This window comes from Neolamprologus brichardi, chromosome 11, assembly GCF_056152115.1.
Source record: "Neolamprologus brichardi isolate AB-2024 chromosome 11, ASM5615211v1, whole genome shotgun sequence".
NCBI classification, from domain to species: Eukaryota; Metazoa; Chordata; class Actinopteri; order Cichliformes; family Cichlidae; genus Neolamprologus; species Neolamprologus brichardi.
This window is the reverse complement of record NC_142114.1, coordinates 29709718-29731381: the sequence shown is the minus strand read 5'-3', so window position 1 is coordinate 29731381 and position 21664 is coordinate 29709718. Positions and strand designations below refer to the sequence as shown.

At 41.3% G+C, this 21664-nt stretch overlaps 1 protein-coding gene across 1 annotated transcript in view; it reads left to right on the top strand.

The window, feature by feature from the left end:
* Nucleotides 1–21396, top strand: part of dhx16 (DEAH (Asp-Glu-Ala-His) box polypeptide 16) — a 29302-nt gene extending 7906 nt beyond the window's left edge. Inside the window, exons 11-21 of the mRNA XM_087848520.1 lie at nucleotides 571–781; nucleotides 886–984; nucleotides 1841–1993; nucleotides 3714–3854; nucleotides 5285–5447; nucleotides 5531–5649; nucleotides 6319–6386; nucleotides 9851–10013; nucleotides 10096–10257; nucleotides 18985–19158; nucleotides 20711–21396. Of these exons, the coding sequence (XP_087704646.1) occupies nucleotides 571–781; nucleotides 886–984; nucleotides 1841–1993; nucleotides 3714–3854; nucleotides 5285–5447; nucleotides 5531–5649; nucleotides 6319–6386; nucleotides 9851–10013; nucleotides 10096–10257; nucleotides 18985–19158; nucleotides 20711–20839 (1582 nt within the window). The 3' untranslated portion in view covers nucleotides 20840–21396. The remainder of the gene's footprint in view (nucleotides 1–570; nucleotides 782–885; nucleotides 985–1840; nucleotides 1994–3713; nucleotides 3855–5284; nucleotides 5448–5530; nucleotides 5650–6318; nucleotides 6387–9850; nucleotides 10014–10095; nucleotides 10258–18984; nucleotides 19159–20710) is intronic.
* Nucleotides 21397–21664: the final 268 nt, after the last annotated feature.

Below are 21664 nucleotides of genomic sequence, written 5' to 3'. Positions count from 1 at the left end.
AGCCGTTAGCACATGATTCTCCTTATGGGGACCTGATATGTTTAATATGCTGCTGAGAATATAGCCCAGAAGAAGCGTATAGTATAGCTTTTATTTTGGAAAGAGACATTTCTCTGTAATAAACTCTCTTTTCCAAAGATGAGTGATTTCTCCATCAGATAGATTTATTTTATTACTTTGTTGTTTCAGCAACATTAAATTCAAAAACTGTACTTTTGAGTTAAAATATATATTTATAATTTTAATAAATGACAAATTAAAAGGCATGAACATTTTTTTTGTACTGAACCAAACCGAACCTTGAATTTTGTGTATCCTTGCACCCCAATTGGGCTCATTAGAAAATTGCTCAACCTTAGCCAAAGCTGTCGTCACATGAACGTCCGGTCAGTTTGAAAAGGAAGGTGACATTTTCTCTCTGCACACAGCAAAGTGCAGGTGGTCAATCAGATACTTTATTTAGTTTTATAAATCATCTGCTGGCTTCTCTGTAGTTTGACATTTATCGCTGAACCCGTTCGTGTTGATTGTTTTGCTCCCCCCACGATCTCTGTCTGTCTCCCCCCACAGTGTGATCATCATAGACGAAGCCCACGAGCGAACGCTCCACACCGACATCCTGTTCGGTCTGATTAAAGACATCGCAAGATTCAGATCGGACCTGAAGGTGCTGGTGGCGAGCGCCACTCTGGACACCGAGCGCTTCTCCTGCTTCTTCGATGACGCGCCTGTTTTCAGGATCCCTGGCAGGAGGTTCCCCGTCGATATTTTCTACACGAAAGTAAGATTATATTTGAAGCCTTGCCACAGTAAACATTACAATTTAGAGCCTATAAACCAAACTGTGGTGTCGATGTGTGTGTGTCTGTGTGTTGTCTTATCAAGGCTCCAGAGGCAGACTACCTGGAAGCGTGTGTGGTGTCGGTGTTGCAGATCCACGTCACTCAGCCTCCCGGAGACATTCTGGTCTTCCTCACTGGACAGGTGCTCTTCATATCATATTCCCAAGAGATCCAGAGCTTCAGACACGACTGTGATGCTCTGCAGCAAACGTCAGACTGAAATCTCTGAAATCTCTCTCTCAAAGAGTTACACCGAGTTTAACATCATGTTCTTGCCATGTTTTCCTTTGTGTGCAGATGTTTTTATAATATAATCACATTCTAACTGATGGCTGTGAAACAACATTGATCTTCACGTGTTCTGTAGAATAGTTTGGACATACCACTTTATCAAAATCCTGACACAGAGGATCGCAGGTTCCAGGCTTAAGTGAATGAGAATAAGAAAATCAGCTGATTTTAATGAAACTGATGAAACTGCCTTCATTTACCTGAATCCTTTTTATTACTTTTTTCGTGGAATGAGGAAAAAGGTGAAACGACAGAGTCGCTGTTGCTCAGGACGATTCTTTCTCCATAAACTCTGTGTTCACAGTGAACACATCACTTTCTGTGGAAACTTGATTTTCCCATGTGGCTCCTGCAGCACTGATAAAACACAATGAACGTCAGAAAAAGGCCACAGTGAACCTGAAACAGACCTGATCTAAAACCAAAGAAGGATCAGAGTGAGCTTGATCATCCATGCATGCGTTCATTCATATATTTCTATATTTATTCTTAAGATTTGACTCTGTTTTTGCTAGAAAACAGGTAAAATCCCACGTTCACTCTGAGAAAGTTGATCTTGTAAATTCTACAAGTTTAGAAAATTGTCCTGACATGTACGGATGCAAACGGTAGGAGAGGGATGAGAACAGATATGTTAGATATGTTAGAAACACGGGTACAGTGTGCTTGTGTGTGTCGGCTGATTGTTGAGCCTCACTGTCTTGCAGGAGGAGATTGAAGCGTGTTGCGAGCTGCTGCAGGAGAGATGCAGGCGCCTTGGTTCTAAGATAGCAGAGCTGCTCGTCCTCCCCATCTACGCCAACCTGCCGTCTGACATGCAGGCAAAGATCTTTAATCCTACTCCGCCTGGAGCGCGTAAGGTGAGACAGTGTCTTATTTCTGAGAAGCTTTTATTGTTTCCTAATACAGCTGCCCTACAACTAACAGGTCAGTGAAGGACTAATATTTCATTTTGGCTGACACAAAATAGACCAGCAGTCGACCATGGCGGGTTTTTGTTAAACCCTCATTTAACCAGGATACCAGAGTCTTGATTTAAAATCTGTTTGCACAAGTGTCCTGGTCTGTTTGCTCTGTCAGCTGGATCAGCCTCGGATCATTTTCCTGGATTAGAATATTCACAGTTTGCACCAGCTTATAACAATCACAACAGGCTAACAGGCCTGTTTTTGTTTTTTGCTTTGTTTTGATGAGAGCTGCTGGAGCAAAATATCATTAACATCATGCCAACACGGTGTTGAATACTTGACATGATTTATTAGCTGGCGTGCGTAGTTGGGAGTTGGATTCTCTGGGAGAAACAGTTGCTTCTCACAAGTCCATCTCACAACCACAGCTGTGCTCCCTGCTGGTCTGCCTCCACTGCAGATGTCTGATGGTGCAGACGGAGGTGAACGGATCTGCGCTGTAATCACAGGGTGAAACCAAACGCTAGCTGTCATGCACTGCTGAACGTGAGCTGGATGTGAGGCTCTGAATGATGTCGGGACAAAGGGAGCTTCAGTTAAATCTTTCCACAGGTTCACCTGCGAGTGGACCACATCAGTCCAGCTCTGAGGTCTTTACACTGGCTGCCTGTCCGTCAGAGGACAGACTTTAAAGTTCTGATGCTGGTCTATAAAGCTCTGAATGGTTTAGGACCAAAATACATCAGTGACCTCCTGACCCAGTATGAACCTTCCAGATCCCTCAGGTCATCTGGATCCGTTTTTTTATCAGTTCCCAGAGTCAGAACCAGACACGGAGAAGCTGCATTCAGCTTTTATGCTCCTTATATCTGGAACAAACTCCCAGAAAGCCTCCGATCAGCTGAAACAGTCAGTTTAGTTAAATCCAGGTTGAAGACTCACCTGTTCTCAGCTGCATTTGAATAAAGCACCAAATCTGCACTTTTAAGCTTAAATTTCAAAACTTACATTTAACTACTGATTTTATCTGTTTTGATTTTATCTGTTTTGTTTGTTTGTTTGTTCGTTCATTTGCTTGTTTTAATCAATTTTAAATCATGCTTTTTATTTGTTTTTGTTTCTAATATATCTGTAAAGCACTTTGAATCACCTTGTTGTTGAATTGTGCTATACAAATAAACTTGCCTTGCCTACGAAACCTTCAAACTTTTAGGCTCTCGCTGACCCAGGTCGTTCTTTCAGTCTTGACTCCAATTATAATCACTAGAAACATGAATCCTAATTCACATTCAAATTTGTTTAACTGCCCAATCCTAAGACAAAAGTTTCAACCACAAATAAAAAACGGCAGCTATTAAGACCTAAAACAATTTCACCTGTTCAGGAGGTTTTTGTCCCGTAATCAAGGTGAGCTGAAGCATTTAGTGCTGCGTGTAAACAAGGTTAAGTGTTATATTGGTACTTTGATCATCAGCAACATTAAATTCTACTGAGTCAAGCCGTCGTATCCTTTGATTTTACAGCTTCTCTGTTAGAAATCCTGATAAATAAATATGCACTTCCTGCAGTTTTTTAACCTCTCATTTATCATCCGGATTTGATCTTCGGTCTGTATGTTGGTGCAATGTTTTCTAACTTTATCTCTCTGTGCTTCTTTTCTTATCAATCCAAGGTGGTGGTGGCCACCAATATAGCAGAGACTTCATTGACCATAGACGGCATCATCTACGTCATTGACCCTGGCTTCTGCAAACAGAAGAGCTACAACGCCCGCACAGGCATGGAGTCACTCATTGTTACACCGTGCTCACGGGTAACTGCTTTTCCTTAATGTTTAACTAGCAGGAAATCAAAGTGAAGTGACGATAAATTTAAGCCATTTCCTTTTATTGCTGTTCTAAACAATGACGGTGCTTCCTTGGGATTGGTGCAGGCTGGTCTGTGGGATTAGACCAGTCTTCACCACCATGGAGGTACTGAATGGTGTCTTTGTGTCTTTAAATATGAGAGCTCAAAAAGTTTTGAATGAATTTTGATAAAGTTCTTTAAGTGTTTATTAATAGAACAAAGAAAAGTTGAATTCATATATACGAAATACAAAAGTAAATACTACCCGTGTGAGCTGCCTGGGTGGAGCTTTTACTTACATATCACTCTAATGTGAGATAAACTGTTACATAAAAACAAATATTTGGAATATAAATATATTGTTGATACATATTATATTGTTTAAAGACCAAGTCCTAGAAGCTGAACTGAAAGAGAGATTATACGTCTCGTTTATTAGCTTCTCTTTATTGGCTCACTGTTAAACTGAATTCCTTCTCCTTGTGCTCAAAGTGCTGAATGATTCGCCAACATCATAACTTCATTAGTACCATTTTATCCTAATAGAGCACTTTGCTCTCAGACTGCAGGTCTACTTGTGTTCTTAGAGTTCTCCAAATTAAAATAGGAGGCAGAGCTTTCAGCTTCCAGGTCCCTCTGCTGTGCAACCGACTCCCAGTTCAGGTTCAGGAGACAGACGCCCTCTGCTTTTAAGAGCAGGCTTCAAAATGTCCTTTTTTTTAAAAAAAGCTTATAGTTGGGAGTGGGTTCAGGCGACCTTGAACCATCCTTTAGTCATGCCGCTGTTTGAGGCGAACCAAATGAACTGAACTACAGGTGTGAAATCACCTGGAAGGTCAAACATTTGCTGAACTTTATTGTAGCTGCAGCTGAGACATCGAAAGGTCAGACGTGTCGGATTCAGTTCGTTGGATTTCTCGTCTGTGATTGCTTTTGACTCTTTCGTTGTTTTAAGGTGGATTGATTTTGGAGTTTTGTCTCCTAACAAGGCAGCTGCTGCAAACCTGTTTTGTGAAAACATCTTACTGAATATATTTGATTTGATCTGACTCACACTGCTGAAAGCAGCCCGTGGTGAAATTGTGTTTGAAATATAATCAAAGGTGGAGGAGGGCCTGATTGGCACACTGGAGTCAGCCAGAGATCCTCAGAAGAACAAACCTCTCCAGCTTTCCAGAGAAAAAAATAAATAAGTAAATCTCCTGATAAGCTTGTGGATTTGTGGGAGTGTAAATCACTTTGACCCAGGTCAAACATAAAAATACTATGTTAAAGAGACCTCAGAGATATCCTCCACTGGCTCCACAGACATGTATTGTAGCTCAGGTGTGGTGGTGTATTAGTGCAGGTGATTTATCTGTGTCTGTTTTTTTTTTCTGTGTGTTTAACTCTCAGGCTTCAGCCAATCAGAGAGCAGGCCGAGCAGGCAGAGTGGCTGCTGGGAAATGTTTCAGGCTTTACACAGCCTGGGCCTATAAACATGAGATGGAGGAAACAACTGTGCCTGAGATTCAGAGGACCAACTTGGGAAATGTAGTCCTGCTGCTGAAGAGTCTAGGTGGGGCAAGAAATCGGGATCCTGTGATTTTAAAACACAAGTTGGCTGCTGTTGTGTAGTGAGCTAATCTTTTTTCCTTGCAGGTATTAATGACCTCATTCACTTCGACTTCATGGACCCACCTCCTCATGAGACTCTCGTCTTGGCTCTGGAGCAGCTCTACGCCCTGGGAGCCCTCAACCACATGGGAGAGCTCACAAAGGTGCAAACTTGGAGACGGTCTCTATATTTTTAATATAGTCATATATATTTATAGAATTTCTGCAATCACAGGTTGCTTATAGACATTAACCTTCACAGTATCGTGATGTGAATATGCACCGTCCGACAGAGTTAATAGAGGCCAAAAACAAAGCTAAGGGAGGGTCGCCAAAAAACTGCACTAAAATCAGATCGCACAGATCCCTGGGTATTTACAACAAAGAGCTGGGAACTATCTCATCCTACATTTGAATCTGCAGCAGGCGCAGCCGAGTTGGACATATTTTACATTCTTACTGTAACTTAAGCTGCAGCAGAGAGATTCACCACCTTTTATTTTTACAGGAATAATCTGTGACCATCTCTGCACGTTCGGCTGCATATTTGCATCACGTACTTTGCACACCTGATGCTCGTAAGGCTGTAAAACGGCTTCCAGCACTGAAGAGTCACTCACTTCCTTGATCGAAAGTGCTGATGCATTTTAATTTGGAGCTTTTATTACCAATCTGATCGTGTTAATGAGTAATTATCAGGGACAGGAGGATGTTTTTAAGAGCGTGCGTAAAGGTGTCATTAGTTTTGTAGGTCATTGGGTTTTTTTTAATTAAATGAAGTGTTTATTGGTATTTAACTCTTTCTTTCTCTGTCTCTTTTTGGGGGGGCTCAGCTGGGTCGCAGAATGGCTGAGTTACCTGTGGATCCCATGCTGAGTAAGATGATCCTGGCCTCAGAGCAGTGAGTCTCCAGTTTGATTGCATCACAGTCACCTGCTTGAGTCTGTACTACCTGCCAAATTAGCTGTTTATTTATTTATTCACATTGCACCATGAAAGCGTTAAACTATTAATTATCAGGAAATCTGATTCCCACACTTCCTTTATGTACAGGAAGCTTGCATGGTTTGTTGAAAGATTTGTATGGTGAAGTTGTAGAACAGGTAAGCTTGTGTGCACATATTAGCATAATTCCAGTTTGTCCCTCCATCCTCACATCTGTGCTGATTTTAGCTGCACGTGGAGTCTCAGTTGGGTGAGCTGAAGGGTCTCTTTGACAAGACAAAGGCTAGAAATATGGTTTAAATGGCCTGTATTTATACAGCGCTTTACTAGTCCCTAAGGTCCCCAAAGCGCTTTACACATCCAGTCATCCACACACTGGTGATGGCAGCTACATTGTAGCCACAGCCACCCTGGGGCGCACTGACAGAGTGCCGGACACTGGCGCCACCGGGCCCTCTGACCACCACCAGTAGGCAACGGGTGAAGTGTCTTGCCCAAGGATACAACGACCGAGACTGTCCGAGCCGGGGCTCGAACCGGCAACTTTCCAATTATAAGGCGAACGCCCAACTCTTGAGGCACGATCGCCCCACAAACGATTTTTACCAACCAGAACACGTCAGTGATGCTCGGTCACTACATCAAAACCGTAACCGTAAGGAAAGAGAGCATCACGACACATCTGTGTGTGCAGATTGTGTCTTTAACGCCCTCATTGTCTTTGTATCTCGGACATCTCGTTTTATGAACATGTGCAGTAGAAGATGAAGATGGACTAGAGCAGGGGTGGGGGAACTCCAGGCCTGGAGGGTCGGTGTCCTGCAGGTTTTAGATGTGTCCTTAATCCAACACAGCTGATTTAAATGGCTGAATGACCTCAACATGTCTTGAGGTTCTCCAGAGGCCTGACGTTTCCCACCCCTGAACTAGAGGCTGCTGGTGTCCACCTACTGAGAAATTCAAACAAACAAAAAAACAGCTAGTGTGCTTTCGTTGCTAGTTTTTCCACTGATGACTGCTTGGGAAAAACATCCTGCCTGTAGCTAAGCTGACACAGGACGCCATCATCTTTATCTAACAGAAAGAGAACTTCCATTCAGCAGCTACAGCGATTTACACTGCTGTGTGTTCACTTTCTATTTTAAGCGTTTTTATGCATTTTATCTCTATTTCTCGTCTGACCTGTTGTTATCATTTCCCATTATTATTAGCATTTATATTAACAATATAAATTATTAATTTTGACGCACTTTTATGAAACTTTTAAATCTGTCCTGCATAAATGAAAGACTTTTTTTGTTTATTACTCCTGCAAAAAATGGAAGTCGTACCTGTAGCTGTGCGGACTTTCCCCCTTTTCCATAAACAAAAAGCTGTTGCACTTTAACAAAGTGTGGTCAGTAAGTCTGCCTGAGTGCGGACTGAAGGATTTATAACCCTCATACACTTACGGGCAGTTGGTTTGGAACAGCATGTGGCTGAACCTCCACATGACGGAGAAACAGACTGAAAGACTGGATTCAATCAACTCAACACGTCATTGTTCAGCGAATCAGCCATGTTTACCAGTTAGAAACATGATTGTTCCTCACTTTGACAGCAGAACGTTGCTGAATTAAACACTTACACTTATTAGTAGGGATGGGTATCGTTTAGGTTTTATCTGATACCAGTACCAAAGCGGTACTTTTGAAACGGTGCCGGTGTTTAAAGAATGGAGAACACAAACTTTGTCCAAAAACCTCTCATGTTCCACTTTTTCTTTGGTCATTTTAGCCTTTTTGGCCAGGGTGAAGGGAGTATCTGCCATCAAACAAGAAGACAGCCGCATGTAGCTATGATGATGTTTGCTAGTTCACCTTACATGCATTAATGTAATAACGTGGTTAGCCTACTCAGCGTAAATTACACACGAACAACATTAAGCTACTCACGCAGAGAAGAACGGCTGCTGCTGCCATCATCATCCTCATCATTTCTGCTACACTGGCAGGGCTAGGGGCCAGGACTCTCCTTTTCGGGTTTTTGGGGGATGTTGCTAACTCCGGGTCTGATAACAGGCACCACACCCGCAGTAGATGTGCTCGGTGTGAGGTCTCGCAGCAAGCTATCAAATACGGCGCATTTCTCGGCTTTAAAAAAAACGCTATGCGTCGCCAGGTGTTTCATCAGATTTGAGGTGTTACCTCCTTTGACAGCATCACAGTATCAGCTTAAAGCACTTGTTGCAGCTGCTGAGTTTGCATCTTTTGCTGTGAAGTACAGCCAGACTTTGACCGCTTCGCCTTGGGCATTTTTAATCTGTAGCTCTGCTCTAAAAGAACGTACGTACCTGGACCCGCCTACTATCCTCGGAAACGTAAAATGATTGGCTAGAATCTAAAGTGTATCACAGCTCAGGAAAAAAAAGCACCGAAATAAAGCACCAAAATGTGCGCTGCTTTTCGGTCTGGTTACTACCGTTTATGTCAGAACCCATCCCTAATTATTAGAGTGTTGGAAACTTGATCAGCTAGTTCAAGTTTTGTTCACTAAGCAAATGGAAAGCAGTTTCATCAAAGACAAAGAGAGAGAATTAAAAAAAGAATACATAGGATTTTAATTAGCAGAAGTACAAATGAAGACTGTGTAGGACTGATGGTGTCTCAGAGGGTGGGCAACATCTCATCTTAGCACTTGGGTGGTCTCAGAGTAAACAGCATATGATGTTGAGGGGGAAAATGTGATAAATCCCAGTTAGAGATCAGTGGCTCAGTGAAGGGTGGCTATAATAAGATGAATGAGTGACGTGGGGCGATCGTGGCTCAAGAGTTGGGAGTTCGCCTTATAATTGGAAAGTTGCCGGTTCGAGCCCCGGCTTGGACAGTCTCGGTCGTTGTGTCCTTGGGCAAGACACTTCACCCGTTGCCTACTGGTGGTGGTCAGAGGGCCCGGTGGCACCAGTGTTTGGCAGCCTCGCCTCTGTCAGTGCGCCCCAGGGTGGCTGTGGCTACAATGTAGCTGCCATCACCAGTGTGTGAATGTGTGTGTGACTGGATGTGTAAAGTGCTTTGGGGTCCTTAGGGACTAGTAAAGCGCTATACAAATACAGGCCATTTACCATTTTACCATTTGACCTACATGACCTTCTTGTAACATTCAGTAGTATGAAGGTAAATATGGGTTTGAGGACACTTTTCCACCGCGGAACAAGACTGATGACAAAACAAAAGGGTGATTCACAAGGTTAAAACATGACTGTAGAGATTAAAATTGGATTAAACTCAACTGATGGATTTCTGTGTTTACATCAAACAAAAACATTATGTGTGGCCTGTGAAAGTGGGTCTGCTGTGGAGGAAGAAATGCAGTCTGTCTAATGTGTGGGTATAAAGGATGCAAGCAATTTCATTTCGGGAACATTTGTTTTTTTTTCTCCAGGTACAAATGTTCGGAGGAAGTGTTGACGATCGCGGCCATGCTGTCTGTAAACAACTCTATCTTCTACCGTCCCAAAGACAAGGTGGTGCACGCCGACAACGCCAGAATGAACTTTGTGGTGCCCGGAGGAGACCACCTGGTGCTGCTGAATGTCTACAACCAGGTATAAACTCAGCCGGGTAACATCAGGGCTGGAGATATGTTTGACGTTTAGAAACTGCAGCTGTGATATCTTCCTCCCACAGTGGGTGGAGAGTGGTTATTCCACACAGTGGTGCTATGAGAACTTCATCCAGTTCCGCTCCATGCGAAGAGCCCGGGATGTCAGGGACCAGCTGGAGGGTCTGATGGATCGCATTGAAGTCGAGGTGGTCAGCTGTCAAGGAGACAGCGTGCCCGTTCGCAAGGTTAGTGACACTGATGAACTACAGAACAGCTTTAGATGTTCCCAGGCAAAAATATGGAGTCTTATTATCAGTCACTTCATATTAATAAGGAACTACAGCTAGTCCCACTCTGGGTTTTGGCTTTAGCTTCATCTGAGGCCTTTTTGAGATGGAAACACAGATTGAGATTGAGCGTAACTTTGCAAACAAAGACTTGTCTTATCTGCCACGCTCTGGGAAAATAATATCAGTGATATTTATAGCTTGTACAGAACATAAACATTACAGCAAAACATAAAGATATTTAAAGAATTACTCACAGATAAAAAACAAAACTGTGGATGAGTATCTAAAAGATATTAGAGCTTAAAGTTGAGCATTTGTACTGTCTGCTAGTCTTTATCTCCACTAATTCAAATCAGTGGACTTGATCTTATGATGGGTCTAGTTTTTTCCAACATTTTTGAAGCAAAATCCTACAAGTCATACGGATTGTTGTGCAGAATAATTCAGTTTTATTTGTATAGTGCCAAATCACAACAACAGTCACCTCAATGCACTTTATATTGTAAGTTAGACCCTACAATAATACATACAGAGAAAAACCCAACAATCATATGACCCCCTATGAGCAAGCACTTTGGCGACAGTGGGAAGGAAAAAGTATGATTTAATGTAGAGAGGTCTATTAACACATAGTGAGTGAAGAAGAACTACTCAATGCATCATGGGAATCCCCCGGCAGTCTGCACCTATTGAAGTGTAAATATAGGAGGACTAACTATATACTTTAGCAAAAAGGAAAGTTTGAAGCCTCATCTTAAAAGTAGAGATAAGTACTCTAGGAACAACAAGTAGGCCTGCAGAGCGAGAGCGAAGTGCTCTAATAGGGTGATATGGTACTACAAGGTGTTGATGCATGCTCAATCATCCAGGTAAGTAAATTCCCAAAAAGTTGATTCTGTTCATCTGGACGTAGCGTTTTGTGCGAGAAACGTTTCGTCACTCATCCAGGTGACTTCTTCAGTCTCAGCTGTCTGCAGGTTTCAATCTTATCAACAGTACATTTGCATAATGACTGAAACCAGCCCAGTGAAGGAACAATGGGCTGGGAGGGCAGTTCCTTGATCATTAATATACAAATTCTCATTACCATTGATCAACAACCACTGATCAAAGTTCATTGATCAATGGCCAAGAATACCACTCACAGAGAATTGAGGAATGGCTGCAATCACAGCGTTGTAAGATTGTAAGATGATGACAGATGCACCCTCAGGCCCGCTCTTCGATTAGAGCCTGAGGGTGCATCTTTCGCCATCTTACAATCTTACAACGCTACGTCCAGATGAACAGAATCAACTTTTGAGGATAGTTTTATAAGGTCATTAAGATAAGATGGGGCCTGATTTTTTAAGACCTTGTATTTAACAGGGAGCCAATGAAGGGAAGCCAGTACAGGAGAAATCTGCTCTCTCTTTCTAGTCCCTGACAGGACTCTTGCTGCAGCATTTTGGATTAGCTGAAGATTTTTTGGGAGGTTTTAGGACTTCCTGATAATAATGAATTACAGTCGTCCAGCCTGGAAGTAATAAATGCATGAACTAGTTTTGCAGCGTCACTCTGAGACAGGATATTTCTAACTTCAGAGATGTTGCACAAATGGAAGAAAGCAGTCTGGCCTATTTGTTTAATATGTAGCACTCTATTTTATTAGATTAAGCACCAATTAGCTGCCATCTGTATCTGTGCTGTGTACTTAAGCTCATCATGGATTCTCCTTACAAAGCAAGGTTGCTTTTAACCCTCCACCCTCTCACCCAGTTATCGTCTTCCGGTTTCAGAACACTAACATGTAAAAATCAAGCCTTCAAGACTGGATTTCACAAACTAAGTAACTATATTCATCTTTAAAGCGGCAGCAACAAACATAAATGGAGTGTTGCATTGTTAGTTAAATTATTAATTGTTATTAATGAGAGTTGTCCATATAAAAACAATGCTAAAGTAAAAACTACAAGAGCTGGTTTGATATGCCCTGACTCAACCATTTGATAGAGAATTGGTCTTTATTTGTGGATGTGTTTTCTTTACACACTTACATCCTGACACATCCTGAAAGGCAAGGCAAGTTTATTTGTATAGCACAATTCAACAACAAGGTGATTCAAAGTGCTTTACAGAGACATTAGAAACAAAAACAAATAAAAAGCAAAAGTTGAAACTGGTTATTCAAGAGATGGGATGGTTCCTCTGGCACATTGTGACTCATCGAGTTGCTGTGCTGATAAGATTATTAATGTTGTTTACAGTCTGAAATGTTTAACTGTTTTTAGCACCGTGGCCTTTAAACAGTCAGATATTTCAACCAGGATATAATTAAGAATGATAACATTTTCTAAATGAGACTTGGAACAGACCACGTTTCACAGCTGCAAGTTTCTTGCCATCAGGAAGCACATTCACTAAAAAGTGGTTCCCATGGCAGTCGTGCATTATTAGTACACTATACAGCTGCACAAGAAGATATAAATGACCTGTCATTTTTGTGTGTTGATACTTTTGTATGTACTCATTTACTCTCAAAACTGACTAAAAAAACACTTGTGCCAGAGGGGAAAAACTAACATCCCTCTAAGAGAAAACTGGCTTACTTCTAAAGAGTGTTGGATCTAAACCAGAGGGAGTAAGACTGATTTTGTGAAGTGTTTGATGACTCAATGGAAGCAAAGTATTTGGTAGTGGAGTGGCAACAATCTTGAAAACTGGGAACTATCGTGACATTTGCCATTTTTGATCTGCCAATTTGTCAGTAAAATCAAAACAACTAATGCCATGTGTCATGTGGTATACGTGACTTAGAGACTGTGTAGTGCACGTATGATTGGAGATAGGCCTTGAAATAATTTCAGATAATTTACCTAGTGAACAGATGTTGCTGTTTTTAGGGTTTTCTGTCCTCATCGGGCATATCGGAGCTCTGTGTTTTTTAACATCCTTGCAGAAGCATATAAATCAGCCCAGCCACCGCTTTCATCACCCTCTGGAACTTGTTCTGACATATGGCATAGAAATATTTTACTATATCTCCTAAAACTTCATTTGTATTATAATTTTTAATTATTTGTGCAGCAAAATGCCCGAGTAACGAAATCCGCTGGCTCTGATCGGCTGAGCCTACAATGCCTACAGTGCCCACAATCACTTCCGAATCATGTGACAACTCCTTGGCTTCCGTACTTGCGCTTCGCTGTTCCACTTGAACGACGTTGTTCTAGTTAGCAATTAGCCTATAGCCTATCGTTCAGCATCGCCTCACTCAAAACGCGCAATGGGTGCTTCGACTTACGAAAACTTTGGACTTATGGACTTATGAACGATTTAATTTCGTAAGTCGGGGTTCCACTGTATTCAGATTTCTCCAATTGATGTTTCTGAGTTAACTTAAATAAATTCTTCCTCTGGACCATCAGCACGTCTAGACTCTGACAAGACTGTCGAAAATGTCATACCATTAATTAATGCTTAAATTAAATATAATCAACATATCTCTGTTAATGGGCTGTTCATTTTAAGGTGGCAGTAGTTCGATACTGTCAACCATAATATCCTATTAGAGCGATTAGAACATGCTGTAGGTATTACAGGTACTGCGCTGCAGTGGTTTGTATCATATCTATCTAATAGACTCCAGTTTGTGCATGTAAATGGAGAGTCCTCTTCATACACTGAGGTTAATTATGGAGTTCCACAGGGTTCAGTGCTAGGACCAATTCTGTTTACATTATACATGCTTCCCTTAGGCAGCATCATTAGAAGACATAGCATACATTTTCACTGCTATGCAGATGACACCCAGCTCTATCTGTCCATGAAGCCAGATAACACACACCAATTAGTTAAACTGCAGGAATGTCTTAAAGACATAAAGACCTGGATGGCCGCTAACTTTCTGCTTCTTAATTCAGATCAAACTGAGGTTATTGTACTCGGCCCTGAAAAGCTTAGAAATATGGTATCTAAGCAGATTCTTACTCTGGATGGTGTTACCTTGGCCTCCAGTAACACTGTGAGGAATTTTTAACCAGGACATGTCCTTCAACGCACATATTAAACAAATATGTAAGACTGCTTTGTTGCATTTGTGCAACATCTAAAAACAGAAACTTCCTGTTTCAGAGTGAAAAACTAGTCCATGCATTTATTACTTCTGCACTGTACTATTATTATTCATTATTGTCCGGTTGTTCTAAAAGCAAGATTACTAACAGGAACTAGACAGAGAGAGTATATTATCCCATATTGGATCTATTCACTGGTTCCCGGTTACATCCAAGATCAAATTTAAAATTGTTCTCCTCACCTAGATCGTCTTTCGTCCTTTATTTCCTCTGTATTGTTGTAGGTCTTTACCTTAGAATATAAAGTATCCTGAGTAAATACATCGAATTAAATGGAGTTGTTTCTGCAGCTGTAGTTTTAAAAGACACTATGCTCTACTTTTTTATTGGTGCATCAGAACTATTAATATTAAACTGAATAAGATGAAATGAAACAAATGAATGGTACAAACAGCTGCATGCATGCAAGGTAAAGATGACGTTCACGACATAATGAGAGAGTGAGGAGAGAACAGGGTAACAAAACCACCGGAAAGATGAACAAAACTGAGTAAATGTCAGAAACGTAGTGTAGGTAGTGACCTGTTTGAGGAGTGATCAACACCATTTCATATTTGCTTCTGCTTTGAATGTTCACAGGTAAACATCAGTGGTGCAGTGCAGTAAAGGTGATGCACAGGAGGGTGGAAATTTAAAATAATCTGAAGGCCTGAGGGCAAAAAATAGTTATATTTTTCTCTGACACAAGATGATTTTGTTGTAATGTCTTCCTCTTCTGTGAACAATAATTTTACTTCCTTGTGGGTGGTAAAAGTTCACGCTCCAGGACAGCTCAGAGCAGCTCCTATGTTGCTCAAGGACAAGACATTAACAACATAACAAGCTTTAGAGAAATCTGGATTCTGGTTCTGTAACTAAAAGAGTACAAGGATCTGTCAGAGGAAACCTGTAAATCATCAGCAGGCAGAAGCTGTGTGAGTTACATACCCGTACCTGTGTGTGCGGTGAACACCTGAAGTATTCGCGATAAGGAGAGGGCGTTTATTTTCTTAGCTGAGTCACACCTCTTCCCTTTGCACGCTGCCTTCACTCAAGTCAAACATAGAAAAAAAGACGACGCACGACTTACTTAATAATATTAAATGATAATTGGCTTAAGGAGGATTGTGTGTGTCCAACGTTTAAAACCAGGAAGCATCAACTTCTCAGCTCCTGTACACAACACATAAAAAGCCGAGTCAGTCACCTGATGATTATTCCGTTTTAAAGTGAGAGACAGTTAGGTTACATGCTACATGACCTGTACGTGACAGCCGCTGTCTGTCTGCTGTGTCAGCAACTATCTGTAAGGAGGTTTCACTGTGGAGAGGATCTCCATGGTTTCTGTTTGTGACTCCCACATGGATCCTTACTCAGACCCTGATGTTTCAGTCTCAGTGCTGATTGTCTTCTTTTCCTTTAGTTTCAAGCACAACAGTCGAGTTTTTCCACACAATCCAGTAACATCAGAGGATTTCATCTCAGCTAAACGACAACTGATTTCTCTACCTGCCTACAAAGTTGTAATTGTACAATAACAATATAAGAACAACAATAAACTTGCATAAAAAAGTTTTTTATCACATAAAAAAATCCACATAAGACTTCATATAGCAACTTTCTATTCACATATACAAGGACACTCATTATACTTCAATCCAAGCAATGATAAGAGCATGGTCTGAAATAAGTATCTGCCCTGACCTCTGCTCAGCAGAAACAAACCACAGAGTCAGCCGACCTGAGTGGCATGAGGCAGTTTAGGTGCTAGAACCTCTAAATCAAGGAAGTCAAAAACATTTACATGAGCCACATGCAGCCCGCTTTGATGTTATGTGGATCGGGCCAGTGAAACTCCAATCATCAATACGATATGTCCAAAAGTTGATTCTGTTCATCTGGACGTAGCGTATTGTAGCGTATTCTCTCCCAGAATACGCTACAATACGCTACGTCCAGATGAACAGAATCAACTTTTGGAGATTTATTTTCCTGGATGATTGAGAATGGATAAAGACATCAATACGATATCTTAATACTAGACAAAGAAGTACTATTTCAACAGTCTTGTTTTTTTACATGATAAAGATATCAGTCAGCACAACTCTTTGGCCTTCAGCTGTAAGAAGTAAATGTGTAAAATACAGAAATCCATCACTTCCTTATTTTGGTGTATTGTGAATGGCCATGGGGGAGGTCTTTATCAGTAGGAAAAGCTGTACAACAAAACAGTTCATATTTTTCAAAGCCATCCATTGGGTTGGAGTCTTTACCAGACAGAGTCAGGCCCCCAGACCTTTTTTAACATCCCTGCTCTAAATCATGGTCACTAGTGTATTATAAATAACAGCTGCGAAAGTTAGAAGGTTTACACTAGAGTTAGTAGTAGACAGTCCCCTCGCTCTTATTTTAAACCTGTCTAAAATCTTCCCTTCAGGCAGGATGGCTGATGTCGTAGTCCTGGAGCTCTTTCACTCTTTTTGTTTTTTCATTTGCTGTGCCTCGTGCTACCTGCACTAGACTAATTCTGGTCACACTGAACTATTTGAGATGAGATAAGGTGTACTTTGTTTATCCTTAAAGTAGGGAAATTCTTGCACTAGAGCAGCCAAAACATTAAACAAAACCTATAGCAGAAGAGCTTGAATAAGCAGAATAGACATATAAAGGTTGATAAATTACACAACAGAGATCTTAATAAATTAAAAAGGGACATAAAAGAAAAGTTAAAGTTCAGGTTAAATGGGGCGGCTAACCCCTGAAGTATTCAGATCATAAAACACTGCTTTATTTTTTTTTTTAAAGGTCATTTAAGTTTATGTGTTTAAGTTTGAAAGGTTATAAGATTGTAAAACTTGGTTTTAAGAGTATCTCATAAAATAACCTAGTTTAACCTTCTTCAGCCTCGTGCCCAAAGGTAAATGGAGTGCGTTATTTGTACTGTACTGATCAACAGACTGGATGAACCAGTCGTCAATGTGCTGAGTCAGCCACAGTGCTGCGGCAGCTGCCACTTCTCACGTCTTCTGCATTATCGTTGTTGTTGGTGTTATTATTAAAGTCTTTATTATCATTAATACTTTTATTTAACACTGTTACACAGTACTTCATGTGTAACGCTTGTATGGAAGTGTGGAACTATGAACTGTGGCTAAAGACGGGGAGAAAGGATGAGGAGGTAGCCGTTTAAAACCAACCACAGATTGAGCCGGGGGGATGGGCTGAACCAAGTGTGTGGGACAGGTCTCAGTAGCTCTGAGAAATCAACGTTTTGAATCCTGATCAAAAGTAATACCAAGCTCTTAGCAGAGGATTTGATATTGGCGGCGAGCGTGCTGATGTAGTGACTTGGTAAAGAACATTAGAACCTCAGGTTTTCCTCAGAGGTAAGAGAGGAGGTTAAATACAGAAAATACGTCTGAGTGTCATCAGCACAGCAAAGGTAAGAAATACTTTTGAAGCTCATTAAAAAAACAGAACTGGTCCAAGGGGTGAGCTGTGGGGGACTCCAGATACGTGGGATGTAAATGAGAACATACAGTTGTTCATGTGAATTCAAATAAGTGTGAAAACCATTAAGAGAGCCAGTGACGCCGGCTCAGCTCTGTAATCTGCATCATCGGTGGTCTCAAAGGTGGGGTTAGCGTCTAGTAGGACTAAAATTCACTCTTGTCACTGGTAATTTTCAGTAATGCTGTTTCACTGCTGTGTTTCTTTGGTAATCGGATTGGAATTTATTATTTGTTTTCCTCAACGAGCTGAAGGAGCTGATGAGCAGCTGCTTCCTGGAGAATTTTGGAAGTTAATGGACCTGTGGTTATCTGAAACCCGGCAACTCGGGAGGGTTTTTTTAAGCACATGAAAGATGTTGGCTGTGATTGTTTGATAACTGTGAGAAGCTATTAGAAGATGACGGGTAGAATCTCTTTAGGATAATATCGAGTTTGCAGAAAGATGGGCACATATGACAAACGATATCAATGAGATCTGTTGGGGAAATCGGATTAAACTCAAATAACATAACTGGATGAGACACTTGGGCAGGTTGAAAGGATCCACACTTGAATTTGAATTTTTTCCACAGTCATTGGAAGATACAGCAGGAAAAGCAGACATAGCAGGATTAACGAGTCTGATAATGGTGTTAACCACGAGGCTCAGATTGTGCTCATTATTGTTCATCAAACCAGCAAAGTAAGACATTGTTGTCTTTATGGCTGGTTGTTTTGTGTGGTTAGTAACTTCTTAATGTGGAGGTAGCAAACACGGAAATTTGTGAAGACTCTTCTCTTCCCTCCACATACGTTATCTGCTGTTTGTGTCACAAAGTCTTGAGCTCAGTTATGGGAAGTTTGTTTAGGGCTGCAGCTCCCCAGTATCTCCTTTCAGACACGAGTTCTTCTAATAAGCAATTAATCTTCTAATAAAGAGTAAATGTTTTATTCTAATCACACTTTGTTCGTTGCGTTATATTCTAACGCCGTTCTTTTTTGTGCCCAGCGCTTGTGTATTTTTCTTGTTGTTCGTCCCTGCAGAGCTTTATTAACCCATCTGCCCTCCTCTGCCTCTTATCCTCCCCTTCCTGCAGGCGGTGACTGCAGGATATTTCTATCACACGGCCAGACTGAGCAAAGGAGGCTACAAGACTGTGAAGCACCAGCAGACTGTTTACGTGCACCCCAACAGCTCTCTGTTTGAGGAGCAGCCCCGCTGGCTCATCTACCATGAGCTGGTCTTCACCACCAAGGAGTTCATGAGACAGGTTGGCCTGCTCGCCATGTGATGCAGTTTTACTTTTTCACTTATAAGCTTTTACATATCAGCGACTCTCAGCTGGTCCCCCATGAGGTAAATAATAATCGGTTAATCAAGTGTATTTGATTAGTGGCTCCTGGCTGCAGTAGGGTTGTTCTTTTTCACACTGCTAATCAGTGTTGGTCAAGTTACTTGAAAAAAGTAATCAGTAACTAATTACTGATTACTTCCCCAAAAAAGTAATCCCGTTACTTTACTGATTACTTATTTTCAAAAGTAATTAATTACTTAGTTACTTTTTAGAAACACGATTTACAACCTGAATAGGTGATAAAGTGATAGATCTTTCAGCCCAATTCTACTTTTTCTGCATAATCCATCATACAAAATGTAATCAAATGGAAAAGTCTCTTTTTAAAACTTGTTTTATTAGTTTTAATCTTTTAACTTTATGCATCAAGCAAACATTTAATTATATGCAACATTCACTGACTGGAAGAAATTAGTTTAACATTTAAACCTATTTTCTGCACATTCCAGCACATAAAATAAAATATTTTGTGTGTTTACACTCAGTCTTTCAAATAGATGCAAGTAAAACACAGCAGAAAATAAATAAAGTCAAAGACTAGCGGTGCTGTTGCTCTATTTTCACCTGTAAAGCAGGAGTGAGGTAGGCGGAGGTTTACCCTGGTGCAGGTGTGCAGCGGTCAGTGGAAGAATCCGCGAGTTTCTCTGTGAGTTTCCCATTACGTCGTAGCTACTCGGTGCTTGTTTGGAAGTTTAGGGGTTTTTCGCTTCCACGTTTTCTTCCCACGCACAACGGACACTAATTTTTTTGTCACTTTTTATGGAATCAAACTCAAAGTAAGGTCAGTACTTCCACGCTTTAAACGCTGCACGCTCATACTCTCTCTGCACTCGATATATGATCCATTGTTGATCTGCACACAGCTGTTGTCACGAACGTCGCACTCGCTTACGTCACTGTCATGAGACATTCTCGCAAAAAAATCACGGTTTTAGTAACGCAGTAACGCAGCGTTCCTACGGGAAAGTAACGGTAATCTAATTACCGTTTTTGCAATAGTAATCCCTTACTGTACTCGTTACTTGAAAAAAGTAATCGGATTACAGTACTGCCCATCTCTGTTGCTAATGCATTTTAAATGCTTAGTTTTGTCAAATGAATAGTAACACAGTGTAATGTGCCATGCTGTTGTCCATTTCAGGCTGTGTTTAAATAATTTTAGAACTTGCTAAGAGCCAGATGACTATGCACAAAATCTCAGAACGAGCATGTCGTCGTCTTTTCCGTGACGGTTTTATTCCCAACAGGCGTCTAACTCAAATGTTTGCAGCGCTTTCTGTTGTTTGTCACAGCATGAGCCTTTATCTTGTTTCAGATCTAAAGAAGCCGGCTGCACCCTTCTTTGAGTTTAGTACGAGTGGTTAATGAGGATGTGTCAGTGTTTCAGAACAATATTTAACTTCAGGCATGGCTGCGTATCAGTCCACCGATTAACCTCCACTCGCCTTCTGTCCTCTGTTGCACTCAGGTGATCGAGATAGAGAGCGGCTGGCTGCTTGAAGTGGCCCCTCACTACTACAAGAGCAAAGAGCTGGAGGACAGCAGCAGCAAGAAGATGCCCCGTAAGCAGGGCAAAACAAAAGAGGAGCTGGGCTGAAGCGAAGGTCGAGGCCGTCCACGGCACATACCAGGAAAAAAAAAAGTGCTTCTCACTCAGGACAGCGTGACGGGACGAGACGCACGAGTCTGAGTGAAAATGGAAAACACACCATATTTCTAAGCTGTAACTTGTGTTTTGACAGCGATCGACTGTCAGTTGCAAATTTGAACTGCATTATTCAAATCACACCAGTATTTTCAAACAAGTTTCTATTTTCAAAACGGAAAGAGAGAAAGGTCGAGTGGGAAGTGGGCCACGCACCCACTCTGGTTTAATCATCAACCAGCCGGCAGAGCTGCGTCTCCGAAAAGGAAAAACGAACACGCTTGGATCTGTGTTTCCCACTCTGATGGCAGCAGTGCGGACTCACCAGCTGGTTTGTGAATCAGCACGAGACTGTTGTGCTTTGAGCGCGTGCCTCTGACCGCTCGCTTATTCGCTCTGTGTCAAACTGTCACAGCTGGCACCCGATTAAAGCACGCTCACGTGTGGGGCTCCTTTCCTTTTCTTTTCTTTTGTTCTATTTTTCTATGGCAATAAAGTTTTACAATCGATTTGTTTTTCAGCTTAATAATTACTCATCGCAGTAGTATTTGCAGCCTTTTCAACTTGTTTGCTCGTCTGGTTTTATTTTCAGGAAATTCACAATCGGAAGAAGAAGTTTTAATGTCAGAAAGGCCTCCGTCACGCCCACGCCTCTGGTTTGTAAGGGGCGTATTTTATTTGATTGTTTAAGCCAAAACAAGGCATATTACGCTGACTTTTATGTGCGTTCAGGGATGCTCATGTTTTTATTATATAAAGCGTGACGTGTTTTCAGAA